Source organism: Dermacentor andersoni, chromosome 9 (assembly GCF_023375885.2).
Source record: "Dermacentor andersoni chromosome 9, qqDerAnde1_hic_scaffold, whole genome shotgun sequence".
Taxonomy (NCBI): Eukaryota; Metazoa; Arthropoda; class Arachnida; order Ixodida; family Ixodidae; genus Dermacentor; species Dermacentor andersoni.
The window spans coordinates 52,602,242-52,617,535 of NC_092822.1; the positions used below are offsets into that span (position 1 = coordinate 52,602,242).

Genomic DNA, 15,294 nt, shown 5'->3' on the forward strand with positions numbered 1-15,294 from the left:
GCGTCCCCTTGTCGCTTTTGTTTGGTTATCTGACGACCGCGACGGTGGGCCACGGGGCGCTAAAGATGCCGCCGAACTGGATCCTCAGGGAAGAATAGTTGGCAGAGTGTCGTCATCTACGTGCCTAAACGGCTCGGCAACGTTAGACAGCGAAGAGTGGCGGGGGACGGCAGCATCATTTGGGCAAGATGAGGGAGTTCAGCGCTCGGTGACGCGAAGCGGAACATCAGCGACCAACTTCAATTGCTGCTACCAGCAAGTACTTCGAGAAGCACTTAGTTAATGACTTTTTTTTTTCTGTGTGACTCGCGACGTGTTCGTTCGACTGTTGTTCCATTCGGAAGCACGCAATTATTGCCCACTTCTCAGACAGTCACTCTCCTATGAATAAATTGGGACAATTCATCACTCTATCGAAACTTTTGCGAACCATTCGCTTAGATAATTATCTGCGATGGTTCTGCGTAAATATTTACGAGCGTGATATTCACAAAAAATTATTCTCGCGGCTATGACACTCAGCCTAAAATTGGGGGCGTGCATCGTAGCAATCTCATGGGGGAGTTTAAACATCATCTACCTATTTTAGAACGGAAGTTTCAGGCACCTAATCTTTCCCCGAGTCCCTACTCCATAAATATTCACTATCTGGAGCATCTGTATGTATAACACGCATCGGCCCTCTCGTACCTACATCTCGATCCAGTGAACGTGGACAGCAGAAGGCCACATTTTGGCTTGCGTGGTTTCCCTGTTCATCAACGCGAGATGTAGCATTTAAAGCTAGTGCTTTGTGCTTCCCTTTTTTGTTGTTGTTTCATGTCGCATTTGATGCACCTATGCATAAGTGAATGTCGATCTGAGGCATCTCCCCAGCTGTTTGCCCTCTACGCGTTCGGTATTATCAATGAATTGATATATTTATTCGTACCACTCAGCCACACGGTTTGAACTCTAATGATAAAGCTACAAAAAAATGTAGTCTGAGGACAGCTGGCATCCAGCAAAACAACTGCAAACGGGCTACATCACACAGGGGCGGCCCGCACGACACTATCTACGTCAGCATGCACTAACAAAATAATAACACTTCAGCCACCAAGAACGCAAGGTACAGGGCGAAACACTGAGGGACTAAAGGTGTCTCGTAGATAAGTTATACACGGGCCCGAAAGCGCCGGCAAAAAAAAAAAAAAAAATCTGGCTGCTTTCGACTGCGCGCTGTTACTTGAACGTATACAATCGCATCCGTGTTTTGCGGTAATTAATACGTGCACTCCCCATGTACCGCCCATCGCGCAGGCACGTCAACGACATCGACCTGTTCACGGGCGGCGTGTCGGAGTACTCGCTCCCGGGTGGCGTGGTCGGCCCCACCTTCGGCTGCATCCTGGGCATACAGTTCTGGCGGCTGAAGTACGGCGACCGCTTCTACTTCGAGCACGGAGGGCAGGCCGGCAGCTTCACGCCAGGTAAGCGCTCCCTCCCATATAAGCCTTAAAGCCTATGTGGCCGTCTACGAAAGAGAGAGAGAGAAAGAACTGTTGTTCTAGGGTGGCAGTTTGGGCGAGTTGGTATGTCATGACTTTTCTAGGCTTGTAGCGCAGCTCAGAACGAGCAAATAAGGAAAGTGGAAGGGGTAATGAAAAGGAAGGGAGAACAAGGTGAGCGCTCACCCTGTTCTCCGTTCCTTTTCATTACCCCTTCCACTTTCCTTTTTTGCTCGTTCTTAGCTGCGCTACAAGCCTAAAAAAAGTCATGTTCCAGGTTGGCCTATTCTTCGGTCTTGCACGAGCAGATTCTGCGCGCTATCCGTCGACATTAGTCGTCCTTACGCGGACATGTCACGATCAAATCAACTACTCGCGTCGGAACTTTGCGAGCCTACTAACAAAAATAGGCCGGGGAAAAGAAGAGCGAAGAGAGAAAGTATAAAAACGTTAACCATGCAGTAGTCCGAATTGCTATCGCAAGCGGGAAAAACGGGAAGAAAGAGTAAAAAGGCGAGAGACAGCACTTTGCATGCAAGAGATGTTTCGCAGCCCGCGTCTATCTACAGAGGGTCGCTCAGGCCAGTGGGATTCAAGGTCTGTGGCGGCACTCGAAGTCATTTCCTCGCAGTAGACAGATCAGGCTCAGCGTTAAAAGAGAGAGAGAGAGAGAGAGAGAGAGATGGAAACTAATGAACGCTGTGGCTACGAGCCCAGTGCGATGCAGGTCTATCTGAGGACGAGCCATGTTGATTCCAGTACCGACGACTGCCTGTATTACAAAACGGCGCTCATACGGGAAGAGGTGGGGGGCATGGGCAGAATACTTTTAATGAATGTTATGCGAAACGTATTTCTTTATTCTGCATTCCAAGCCAACTGTGTATGCGTATAGTTGTTGCAAGAGAGCACTGCAAGCACGTGTGCGGTTGACGCAAGGGAACTGCAAGCAGAAGGTCACTGCGGCGTTGCGCTTCTGCCCTTACAGCAGGGGCCCTGTGCGCGGTTTCGTAACACGTGCTGCTCACTTATTCCGTCTCTTCCCACGTGTTGGTAGAGTGTAGTACGACAAGTATTCTTGCTCTTGCAGCCCAGCTGACTGAACTGCGGAGGACGACTCTCTCCAAGGTCATCTGCGACAACAGCATAGGCCACGAGACAGCGCAGCGGGAAGTACTCAGGACGGTGTCAGAAAGGTTCGTTGATTGGCGACGTCCCATGATTATCCAGCCCACGGTTTAATACACACCAGTAAACGCTAGCTTAGTACGATCGCATATATCGGCCTCTTTTCTTGCAGTCGGTCTGCAAAGCCTCAAATGGCTAGACACAGTGAGATATGGAGCCTTGCTACAAATTCTCCTGCTCGGAGTGTCGTTATAAGTGCATCGTTAACAACAGTAGTCTTGTTACAAACATGCTGGAGACACCCAAGGCCAGATTATCTAGTTAAACAGATATTTTTCATGCAATATAATATAATAATATATGGGGTTTTTTACGTGCCAAAACCACTTTCTGATTATGAGGCACGCCGTAGTGGGGGACTCCGGAAATTTTGACCAACTGGGGTTCTTTAACGTGCACCTAAATCTAAGTACACGGGTGTTTTCGCATTTCGCCCCCATCGAAATGCGGCCGCCGTGGCCGGGATTCGATCCCGCGACCTCGTGCTCAGCAGCCTAACACCATAGCCACTGAGCAACCACGGCGGGTATTTTTTTTTTTTTTCATGCAAAGAAATTATGTTAGATCAAAATAACTGTGCGCCGTGCTTCGAACGAAATGTTCGTCTGCACGTCACTGTTGTTTGCAAAAATGTACCTGAAGTGAACAGCATACTTCTATTCGTTCCAATCAGCTTTTTTGAACTAATAATTGTTTATTGGACCCTCTCCCGCTGACATGCTGGAAAAAGGGGGAAAAACGCCTTTGAAGATCCTAGTCGTCGTTTTCAATCTTAAAAAAAAAAAAAAAAAAATCTGTTTGTGCAGCACGCATTTTTTTTTTCCTTTTTTGAAAAAAAAAACGTTCGATTACAAGCGTGCTATAGTTATGTGCGAGCCTGGATTTTCGTTGCAATATCTATAATCTTAAAGTACCGCTCACAGATGGGAGCAAATACGCCTTTGTTGTTTTCCTTTATTTTGCGATCGCAGATGTGCGCCTGAAAAGGCTGCTTTGTTGCACCAAGTATGTTTGTGAGGCGGAGCCTACTTCGTAATCGAGTCTAGCAGGAAAGTAACCACTCACTGCAAGCAAAGGATGTTTTACAACGCGACCGTGCTCTTAACCAAACGAATATTCACTCCGCATCTGAAACCAGACGAACGGTCGCCCATGTCCATGGTACAATCATACTGTTGCCGCATATATTAGTAAAAAAGTGTCGCCGATGTGTGTGAAACTCTTTAACGCAACCACAGACGAAAACTTGTAAGCGCACATGATGTCCATTTTAAGTTTCGTTAAGTGATGTCATTATTCTCGATGAGGCGTTGAGATAACATCCTTCCACACGACGTTACGCCTTGATCTATGCGTTTAAATTAGCATTGTGACAAAGGGGCTAGCTTTGCGCGTCGGGGAAAGTACGCACCGGAGAAAGTACGAAGGAGCGCGAGAGCGTCGCAACGTAACGCCATCTAGTGGAAAGTGTAGGTAACGTTGAGCCAAGGCGGGAAAGAGAAAAGAGGCGAAGCGTCGTGGAGGACGAAAATATGCAGAGGCGTGCCAGGTTGAGCTCATCAGGCAGTTATACAGATATTGTTTGCGATACAGACGTACTGAGATAACGTCGTCCTCTGCGCAGTACGCTGCAAGTGCGAGTGAAAGCGTGCGACGGTGAGCCGACGATAGTGGCTTAATCTCGCGTGCGCAAGGGTGGAAGCGTGCCGTATTCCGTCGCGCGCATGATACCTGGAGGGGGGAGGGGAGGGAGGTGGGGCGTTGTACTTCGGCCACGCGCGGTCGCACCGGCTTTATCTTGAAAACGATCTCCTTTGGGGGCACAGACTAGGTGGGCCGAAGGCTCATAGCTTTGAGTGCGCTGTGCCCTCACCGCCCAGTTTGCGTTGAAGCGTCACTTCGCTCGCTGCTGCTGCCGCGATTCCTCACGCCAGCGTTTTGACAGCGAGCGTCCGCGGTCATCGAGTGCGAAGTTTTCATGTTTGCCTGTGCGCACTGACACCATGCCAGTTAATTTAGTTAGTAAGCGAATGTTTACATGTGGGCGTTCTACTCCGGCTGCTGCTGCGTCTGTCTTGAATACGATCTGTGATCCGGACAGCGTAGGCGTCTAGGCGCACCGAGGGCCGATGGAGTAGTGTGCGCTACAGCACCCACAAGCATGCGGCTCACTCGCGTTCACGAAGTGAAGCGCCACTGTAAATAGTTTGGTATTGTTTTCTTTATTTTGTTTGTTTGTTTGTTTTTGGTTGGTTGGTTGGTTTTGTTTAGCCTGAAATTGTTGAAATTATATTCTAGGGGATCTTACGATCTGATTATGAGGCACGCCGTAGTGGGGGACTCCGGATTAATTCTCACCACCTGGGGTTCTTTAACGTACCCCCAAATGCATGAGCACTAAATTATCACGTGCGTTGCCCGGCATTATGAAACGCGGTTACAACGCTAAGAGAGAGATGAAACGCAAACTCTAAAATGCACTGGACGGGCGTTGGTCACGAAGTCACCTGACGGGTGATACGAGTGATGCGGTCTCGAACTTTGCCGCGAATGTCAAATCAGCACTGTGGCATTTCGCGCTTGCGTTTCGTCGTGCCTTAGCATTCAACGTAACCGTATTTCGATATGCTAGTAACCGGCCGTGCCAGCTTTTCAGCGAATAGTGAGTTGAGTAAAGGCTTGGGAGAAGCGTCCGAGAGACGTCTAACACGTGCGTTCCTCGCAGCAATCCCGAGATTCCGTGCGCCACCCTCCGGGGCCTAAACATGGACGCCTGGATCGAGGTGCCGCCCGGAGCCACGACGTAGCCGGGCCCGGGCTGTTGGGTGGCCGCCGCCGCTGGACGGCTCGTCCGCCTCCTCTCCCTCCTAGGAAGACCGCGCCCCTCCCCCGTCGCTGGTGCCATACCGCCTGCCCCTACACACAGTCACTTCTGCCCTCCCCCTGCCCCGCCCCCCATAAGGACATTTAAGTGCTCGCGTTGCTCCCGTGCACCACGTGACATCGCGATCACTCTGCGACGCGCCGCCCTCCCGGCACGGACGTCGACGACGACGACGGCTCGAAGGTGCGCGGGACCACGTGACAGCGCTACGTTTTTGGAGGGATGTGCCACGTGATGCACTGTGCGCCGTGCGTGTGTCTTGGTGTGTGCGTGTGTTTGTGTCTGTTCGTGAACGCTGCGCGTTGTTGGGAACGTGTTACGTGTTGGGCAAGCCTGTGCGCGTCACTCGGAAGAGGAACTGCATGCGTTGAGATGACGGTGGTGTCGGTGAGGAAACGACACACCCTCTTTTTTTTTCAAGTGCGCGGTTGAACTCTCGTAATCGTCACCCTCAGCAGCTCATTTAAGGATTCGAGACATCTCTTCTCCCCCCCCCCCCTTTTGTTTTTGGCTCAGTTCGAGGCATAGGTATTATTCATCTAGAGGACTGCCGTGATGTGTCGAGAAGAAGTGCCCAACTGACTTTTGTAGCAAACCTGGGGATGCCGTTACGAACTGTCCCATTCAGTGCGGATTACGCAAACGAGCCCACGGACGATTTTGCCCCATGCTGCGGCACGTGAAGCACTACAAGCCCTTGTGATAGACGGGTGTTAACCAATACTGCGCGCATTTCCGAGACAGCGACATTTCCGATCGCCGGACAACAATGGTGGAGTTTTCCCATTGTCACCACAATTTGTGTTTCCGAAAGCACGTGTTTATATGCGTTCATTGCTGATAACAGGGCAGGGAAGAAAACAAAACAAAGTCAGCCCCGATCCTCCCTCAAGTGCGCGAGGCATTCGGGCATGCAAAACAAATAAACTGGTCTGTGTGAAAGCCGCATGCTCAACCACAATGAAATGACACTTCGCGAACGTCACTACCGTAGTCGAGTTCGGCTTACGTCATGACCGCAGAACCGGCTAACTGTGAACTTCAGCAAGGTCAACGACGGCCAGTGTAGGAATGCACAAATGATCGCATTTTCCTTATACTGCGAGCATGGCTGCCGTGAATGAGGGGTCGTGACCACATGAAGCTCGGCGATAACTATAGCGATGTCCTATCGCTGTCTTAGCGGTACAACAAGGCGCTTAGATTGCGCCTAATGCATAGAAGACGACGTTGGGCTATACTGGCGCGTTCATTACGCGGAGGCTGTGGTAAAACACCTACGAGGAGCCATGCTATGACGACGCAGAAGTTATCGTACGACGTTTGTACAAAAAGCAAAGATGTCACTCGTTTCAAGTTACGACAAAAAAAAGGTTATCGAACAACCGTCCCTGCCCTTTGCTCTTTTCTTCCTTACTGTGGCACGTTATCTTGAGTCACTGAAGATTCGCGGTCGTCATTGGCTGGTTTCATAATATGACGGTTGATGACCATGTTGAAGACCACGTTGACGAGTGCATCAACAGACTAGAATGTAAACGAGTTGACGAAGCCAGGCACCCTTGACCGTGGCCTCCGAGATCGCAACGGCGACCTGCCGTTGCGATCTCGGAGGGTACGTCGTGACTAATAAGCTTCTTCCACCTAAGGCCCTGAGTATTGTTTCAACGAGGGCCGCACTTTGCTCTTATAGCTGTGACATTTTGCCCGCACCAACATCAATAACCTTCCACAATGCGAGGAAGTTCTTGCGTCTGTCACTGCTGATGAATGTGACTCGCGACTGCGAAGCTCGAAGCCTTTGCGCTCACATGCACCCATGGCCCTGGCATTTATGGTCTTTGCCACAGGTCTGACCAAGTATTAAGGCAGCCTGGAGGAATAAGCTGCACTGCCTGCCGGGCTTTGGTGCATAGCGAAGAACTGCAGCACAGCACCAAAAATGGCAGGCACTTCGCCGTCATATTTTAGCGTGGCTGTTGACAGGCGCTCGAAACTGAATGCGGATTCCCAAGTCAAGCCAGCTCGAGTTCGAGCAGCAGCAGCAGCAACAACAACAACAACAAAAATGTTTCCCAGCGTTTCTTTACTCTCTCCCCCTCGACCTCCCCCCACCAACGCACACGATATAGATGTTTTTTTTGTACTTATTTTAAGAGCTACGCACACGAGGCCGCGATCGCACACTGCCACTTCAGAAATTCAGGGACTCCATTTTGGTGTGGTGTCTCACTCCAGATATTGAAGAAGGTACCTTTAGTTTCGTTACATTGCTAATAATAATGTAAGTTCTACGGTATGACCGGATGTCGTCAATACATGGATGACGGCAGCCAAGCTGGAAACAGCGCAGACCAGACGCTTCGTTATCCCGTTACCTTGGACATCAGTCGGGTCTGCACAGCCCTCCACAAGAATCTTCCCTTTGTTCTTGTCAACGTTCCTCAGCGATACTGCCATTAAACTTCGTGCTCAGCAACGAGCAGCCCTTTGTTATATTTTTTTTCTTGGTGAGAAGGGCCAAATATGTGTGTGCGTGTTCTGTTCGAGTTTCAATAAAAGATGGAAAAGCAGTGAAGACGGCCTTGAGAGCTCAAATAAGGCTCATTGCTACTGCCTTTCCAGAGCATCATCAATTAGTCCGTTTCGTTCTTCTTCAGTGTGTGGCACCCCTGCGTGCGCCTAACAGCTAAGAACGTTTTCCTTTAAAGCAAAGCTTTCTACGCGAACCATCCCAGAATTTCATGACCATGGCTGCTAGGTGCCGCTGCTCTCTTACCGAATAGATCACACTTTTTAAAAAAAGTCGCAATTTTGCCCGAAAGACGAAGCATCAATTACGATAGCAATTATTGGACAGCTACACGAAGCAATGAGAATAGTTTTATCGGCCGTATAAACTTGTAAACATAGGTATACTAAATAAATTAACAAGCATGGTGTCACGTGCGCACAAGCAAACACGAACACATCTCACTCGATGACCGCGGAAACTCGCTGTCAAAACGCTGCAGTGAGGAAACACGGCAGCAGCAGCGAGCGAATTGACCTTCGTGCTGCCGCTCGCACCAACGCGAACTACGCCGCGAAAACACAACGCAGCGCGGATTCTGTACCCGTCGCAGATGGCTTTCAAGATACAGCGTACCGGCCATGCGCGCGCGGCCACCCCGGCCGCCCGGAGTCGAACGCCCTTCCCCCTTCCTACCCGCCAGCCGTAGCCTTGCGCGCGACGGAAGGCGGTGCGCTTCGTGCCCGCTTTCCTCCGTTGCGTGCGCGAGATTGAGCAGCGATCGCTGGCTCACCCTTGCACGCTTTCACTCGCACGTACAGCGCCCGTATCGCCCTTGGACCATAGAGTTTCTCCCTATAACACCTAGAGGGAAGTCTGGCGCCACCGTCTATGGAAGTTTCTTAAGGGGCGCCGTGCAGTCATGGGAATGACGGTATATGTGTCTGCGAGGCTCGTGTGGGCTAGTGTTGTAAGAGGCTTCGTCTAAAACATGGATATGGCTACACAAATAACGCGTTCTGAAAGTAAAATCTTCATAAAATGTTTCCATTCACGCATATTACTTCTTTACTCACCTGCAATGCATGACCAAGCGATGAAAAGCAAGAACAGACGACAAACTGTTTCAAAGCGTGCGCTAATCTTGTCGTCTGTCCTCCAACTTTAGCTGCCTGCTGACACTTTTTACGTTTCATATAATTGCACACACAATAACACGTTCTCATAGTTAAAGAAAACATGTTCTTGTGTAATAATAACGCTAAAACAGCTTTTTACGTGCAGTTTTAGTAGAAAATGAATCATTGTGACAGACGGAACGGTGCTTACCAGGCACGTCTTCAAGGTGCCCTGGCTCTCCGAGAACGTCGCCAATCCGAAGTCACAACATATCGGCATTCCCATGCATACCACAGCGCAGCAGCGCCACATTTCCCTCTAGGTAATACAGTGAGAAACTCTATGCCTTGGACTTTATACGGAACCTCACCGCAATTCCGACGGCTATATCGACTGCAGGAATGCGCCTGGAGTGCCCATATAATTGCTATCGCAATAAAAAAAATCGGCAATACACATCTTACTGTGACTGTCGACGGCAATGCGCTTAGCGTTGAACCAAAATAGCGACACAGCTTATTGCCACCGTCGAAACGCCTTATTTATGTGATGTGTACTGCAGGGGGACTTCCTCCTCGGGCTTCCCTATGAACCACGGAGGAAGGAAACTAAGGAGAGGCCCTGACGTCACTCTTTGTGAAGCGAAAGTGAAGCCGGAATTTGGCGTTGCTCATGGCGATGCTCCGAATTTTGGGCCACCCTCCTCTCTTGTTTACATCTTTCGCGAAACCACGCCGCGCTGCGCGTGGTGTCGCGCGCTCGCGCAACATCTGGCAGAGCACGGTGCAAGTAACACAGCGCCAGAAGACACGGTGACTAACGCAAACCCGCCCACTCAGCGCCTTTGCCACGGCCCGAAACCTACCCGAGCAACACGTGTGAGCGCTCAAAACCATAACAACGCCGCCATTGTGGCCCAAAAGGCGTGGCCATACAACAAAAAAAATAAAAAAGCAGCAAAAAAATGAGAACCTACTACGTCATTTCCGCCACACTTTTCTCCTAGCGCGCGGAGGGGGTAGGGCCTCTCCTTAGTTTCCTTCCTCCGTGCTATGAACACTATATGCGCCATCGGCACAGCCGCGAAGGCTGGGCGTAGCCTCCGAAACGCGCGGCGCGCCGGCGCATGCGCCGAGAAACGCATCATGTGGCACTCGGGCTCTTATCTCGCACCTCTTTGTATTTGGACACGCTGCGCCATCTAGTGACGTTGCTGAGAAGCCCGCGTGATGCCTCCGAGACTAGAAGCGTGGCGCGCCGGCGCCTGCTACCGCTGAGAATCGTTTCCCCCGCTTGCTGCACACCCAGCGGCACATACTCGGTGACCCAAGCTGGCGAAAAGTTAGTTGAAGAGCGGCACGGACCCAGTGCGTTCATGGCGCAGCTCGCTAAAGCGTTGTAGTTAAATATTTATTGAAGAAGCGGCACAAACCCAGCCCACTTGTGGAGTAGCTTGCCAAAAGCGTCGCGCTGCTGACCTTGAGTAACCTGTGTGAAGTGGGCTCGATTCGGTCCAGCGCAGGAGAAATTTCAAAAGATTTGTCCTGATGGTACGTTCGGCTGGTTGAAATCGCCCCATCGCGAAACCGGCTGGTCGAAATGCTGGCGGGTTCCTCCGCGGCGACACGGCACGCTACTTCCCACTGCGCCCTCTATCGGCAGCGTCGTAAAGTCCGCGCTCGGTGTGCGTTTGATTCCGCCAAGCATAGAAGATATTACGTCACGAAAGGAACGGGGTTTATTTTAAAAAAATCAAGGGGGCGAGCCTGAGACGGGGCAAAACGTCCTTCTTCTCTTTCTCGTGTTCTTCGCCCACACTTCTTCCACTCATGCGCTACATTTACCGTAATAATATTAAAAGAATCCTTTTTTCCGTCCTTGTAGAGCGGCACATTCCCAGTGGCAATTTCCTAGTTACCGAAGTCGGACTAAAATACGTCGTTCGTTGAACAGCGGCACACACCTACTAGCAAATACCCAGCAACTCAAGTTGCTATCAAATAGGTTCATTGAAAAGCACAGTGGTAAACATACGCAGTGCTCCGTGTCGGCGTCAAATAGGTTCGTTCAAGAGCGGCACATTAACACATACAGTGCCACATCACCCAGTGACCCAAATTGGTCCGGCGGTTGGTTTCGAACCCTGCTCCCTCTGCACTGCAGCCCGCCGCGCTTATCCATTCGGCCATGGAATACCCAGAGACCCGCATTTGCTGGAAAACGGTAAGGGACAGATATAGATGTATAGACACACAGCTAGCCTCCGTGAAGTGCGTGAAGTACCCTCAGAATGCTAATTCTTTACAGATGATTGGTGACCTTAAATTTATTAGCAGCCTATCACATGATCGGTGGAGTATTCATTGATGATATGTTTAGTATAAGGATTTATATTATGCGCGGCACACAAGCAGTGACATATACCCAGTGCACCGGTGAACTGGCATCGAAGAGGTTAATTGAAGAGCGGCCGAAACATACACAGCGGCGCATACCAAGTGACGCTAGTTAGCAATGAAGAGGTTCACTGAAAAGCGATACTTACCAAGTGTCACGCAGCTGCGGTGACCCAAGTTAGTCCAGCGCAGCAACCCGACGCTCTGCCCATTTGACCAAGGACGACCTGGTGACCAAAGTTGACGGGAAAGTGGTCAAGCGCGGAAATACATGGAGACATAATACGCAGAGACAAACGGCAAATTGGATGAAGTTCTTAAATGATGCTAATAGCATTTGAAAAGAGTGAAATGCAAATACGACAGAATATCTATGCTTTGTAATGAAACCATCGACGCCTGCAACGTTTGAAGCAGCAGCGTCCTACATTTAGGACACTATAGGCAGACTGGGTGCGGGATTTTAAGAGGTTTTAGTAATGTGTATACCGGACGTCCTATCTTTTGTTTTCCTTTACTGCAGACTTTGACACTTAAAGTCGCGGGTTGCAAGACACCTTCATCACCTTCAGTATCACTTCAGTATCACCTTCAGTTAACACCTTCTTTCAATTACACACCAACACACTTCCCTTTAAGACCGGGCTTAGCCATAAAGGCATCTTCGTACCCTGGACAACAAACTGTCATTTATGCAGGAAACCCGAAACAATAGGACATGTATTCCGAGACTGTTGGGAGCCTATTTTTCACTGGCATATAATCCAGTGTACATTAAAGAAGCAGTTGCCCCTTGACCCATATGCTATACGATCGTTGCCAATAAATACATCAGACGATATACCATACAATCTAATTATGGTACCGAGCCTCCATGTTTTGTGTAAAACGAGAATGGAATTTGCGCATGCGGACCCAGTTGTTCGTCCTGCTCGCGAACACTTCATTGAAAGTTTGGTACGTCTCAGAGAGGCGTATCGTACGCTCTCTGATCCACCAGAGTGGATACCTGTACTTGATGATTTGATGCCGCTGAAAAAAAAAAAAAAGAACTCAGTGTAAGCCAAACACCGAACGACTTATCAAAGAGAGGCTTACATAATCACGAATTACTGTCTGTCACACAAACTGCTATGTTCCTTGTTGTTGGGAAGGAAGACGTTCCTCGATCAGGCTTTTGCAAACAAAGCTCCACAAAGGTTGAATACCATTTTGAACCAAATTGACGCTCTTGATCAGGTGCCTTCAACAATGTGCATTATTCCACCTGAAAATTACGCTGCGCATTCACTGGTGAAGAGTGCTGCGGCAGTGCATAGATCATGGGCTTGAACTTATTGCTGGCGAGCACGTTTGTGGCTGAATCAGTAGGAAAAAAGCTGTGATGATGGCAATGTTATCAGTAAGCAACCAGCAAAATTTCAAAATTTTTTGCAGAAGACAGAACGCTAGGGTCACCTGAATGTACTCTTCAAACGTCTTGTCCTTCGGCACGCCAATTCATGACGAAGCGACCCTTACTAGAATCTGAAAAAAAAAATATTTTTCGTAGGTGAAGTGGTCACTTTTCTTGTGCATAACACCAACTAGTACGCACCCCAAAATAATCGATGCTTAGACGATACACGGGATACAATGAAGAACTTCCAGGTGCTTTTTCTTCGGTGCGCCTTTCCTAGACTGGTACAGTATTAATAATACTTTCTTGCAGCAATTTTCAAATTGTGGCCGCTAGCTTTTGATTACCAATTTGATTGTTACTTTTAGGTTCTCGTCTATCGCTGCAAATGCTAGCAGTGCATTTTCAGTCGCATCTAACACTCGCTGTGCGGAACCCACGTACTTGGTGTTTTGACAGTGGACAGAAATCAATTCAAATGTCCTGGTGAAGAGTCAAAGTATTTAATAATACCCACATATATGGCTAACACGGTTGGAGCGGAGAAACTTCACCAAATTATTGCAACGTACTACACTTCTATATCGACAAGAAGCGGTATTCTTCACTACTTACATACCTTCTTCATGTGTGCGTCGACAATGCGTTCGAGCACGATAGGGCAGGAAGTTATAAAGGTGACCTGCTCACGTTTCAAAGTCATAAAGCAGCCATATACAAGAAGGTTTATGCCTGTAAGTCATCGCATGTAAAGGGCCAACAGTATCTGTTCGAAACACAAATTTGGGGCGCTATAACGTAAAACTATTCCAATATGCTTTTATTCCAATCTCCTGACGTCAAATTTGCGTAACCGCCGACGCAAGCACCGGGCGGTCACCCGCAGGGTTGTCTGAACAGACCAATCAAACGCTCTGCTCGTTCAGAGGAGGTCACTTTCGTTTGCTTGAAAAACAAATAACATTGCCTATACTGAGTGGCTTGTTTTATCTAATTGGCTGACAAGAGGCAAGAAGCACGGTCAAGTGGAGAGGGATTCGACAGGACCGAGCCACTGCACTGAAAGTCGATAACCAAATGAAGAAGGTGGTGCCGGCGTCTGCAATTGGTCCGCTTTCCCTTACTTAGCTTGCGGTGGCTGATCGAAAATTGCGGTGGCATGCAACGGAAGGTTAAGAATGCCGTTAAAACAGATCATCAGCAAAGAAGAGTTGGCAGAATAAGGTCGTAAACGTGCCGAAAGTACTCGAAAATGTTACACGGCCACGCAGAAAGTTTTATTATACGCAAATAAACCAATGCTCTCCGGCCGGTGCGAATACCCAGCGCCTGAGCGGTCGGTGGCAGCCATCTTTTATTCCCTTCGGAACGGGGCAGCCTGCGGCTATTCAGAAGGAAATTCAGTTTTTTTCGGCATATTAATGCACCTTTAATGCGTACACGTCACTTTGACGCGGTGAGTTTTTGCAGTTTTGTGACGTCGCGTGACAGGCAGGTGAAGTGGGTGCAGCTCGAAGACTTTTGAACAATAGCTGGGGGCTCATGGCGAATAGGCGTCGAAATAAAAATTTTTCTTTTTACGGTCAAATCATGTATAATCAGTGCGTACACGTCATATCAGATGGGGAGCTGTCGCGGTTTTCGTGACGTCGCGTGACAGACAGGTGAAGTGGGGTTGGTCCAAAAAAGCTTTTGACCAATCGTGGTGGGCTGATTGCAGAATTCGAATAGAAAAGTTTGGAATACCTTTACGTTTTAGCGCCATGATTTGGCTGATTCGACCACATTGTCATTTGGTAGGACAAACAAACAATTCGTTCCCTCTGCCTTGAGAAATCTAGTGTGCATTGTGATAAATGTGACATCAGAATTCGTAAGAAGTATTTTAAATTCTATCATAACCTTTAAGGAGTACATTTGCCTAGTTTACTATATGTAGTACGGTTCAGAACCGCCCGTCACAAAAAAAAAAAAAAAAATATCTACCAGAACTGTTGATTCTACGTCCTGAAGCCTCTGTCAGGCTTTTTATAAACCGTTTTTTAGTTTCCAACTTGTCAAAGTTTTCGCATATATGGGTTAAAGCTCTAAACATAACTAATCAGTTGTCATTAATATTTTTATACTCCGGGAAATTCCGATATTTATGGAGAGTGTTTTTTGTACAGATACAAACGGGCAATTGTCACTTAGGTCTGATGACAATACCCCAGCATTGTAGTCGCTGCTGTTTAGGCTTGTTACACAGACGTCTATTGATGTATGGATTTTGTGAGTAACACGGCACGTATTACACAAGACCTTCT

General features: G+C 48.7%; 1 protein-coding gene across 1 annotated transcript in view; it reads left to right on the top strand.

Annotated features, from left to right (window-relative positions):
• LOC126528028 (peroxidase-like) overlaps nt 1–8,194 on the top strand; it is a 31,201-nt gene extending 23,007 nt beyond the window's left edge. Inside the window, exons 11-13 of the mRNA XM_050175877.3 lie at nt 1,303–1,472; nt 2,581–2,686; nt 5,404–8,194. Coding sequence (XP_050031834.1) covers nt 1,303–1,472; nt 2,581–2,686; nt 5,404–5,485 — 358 coding nt within the window. The 3' untranslated portion in view covers nt 5,486–8,194. The remainder of the gene's footprint in view (nt 1–1,302; nt 1,473–2,580; nt 2,687–5,403) is intronic.
• The last annotated feature ends 7,100 nt before the right edge of the window (nt 8,195–15,294 follow it).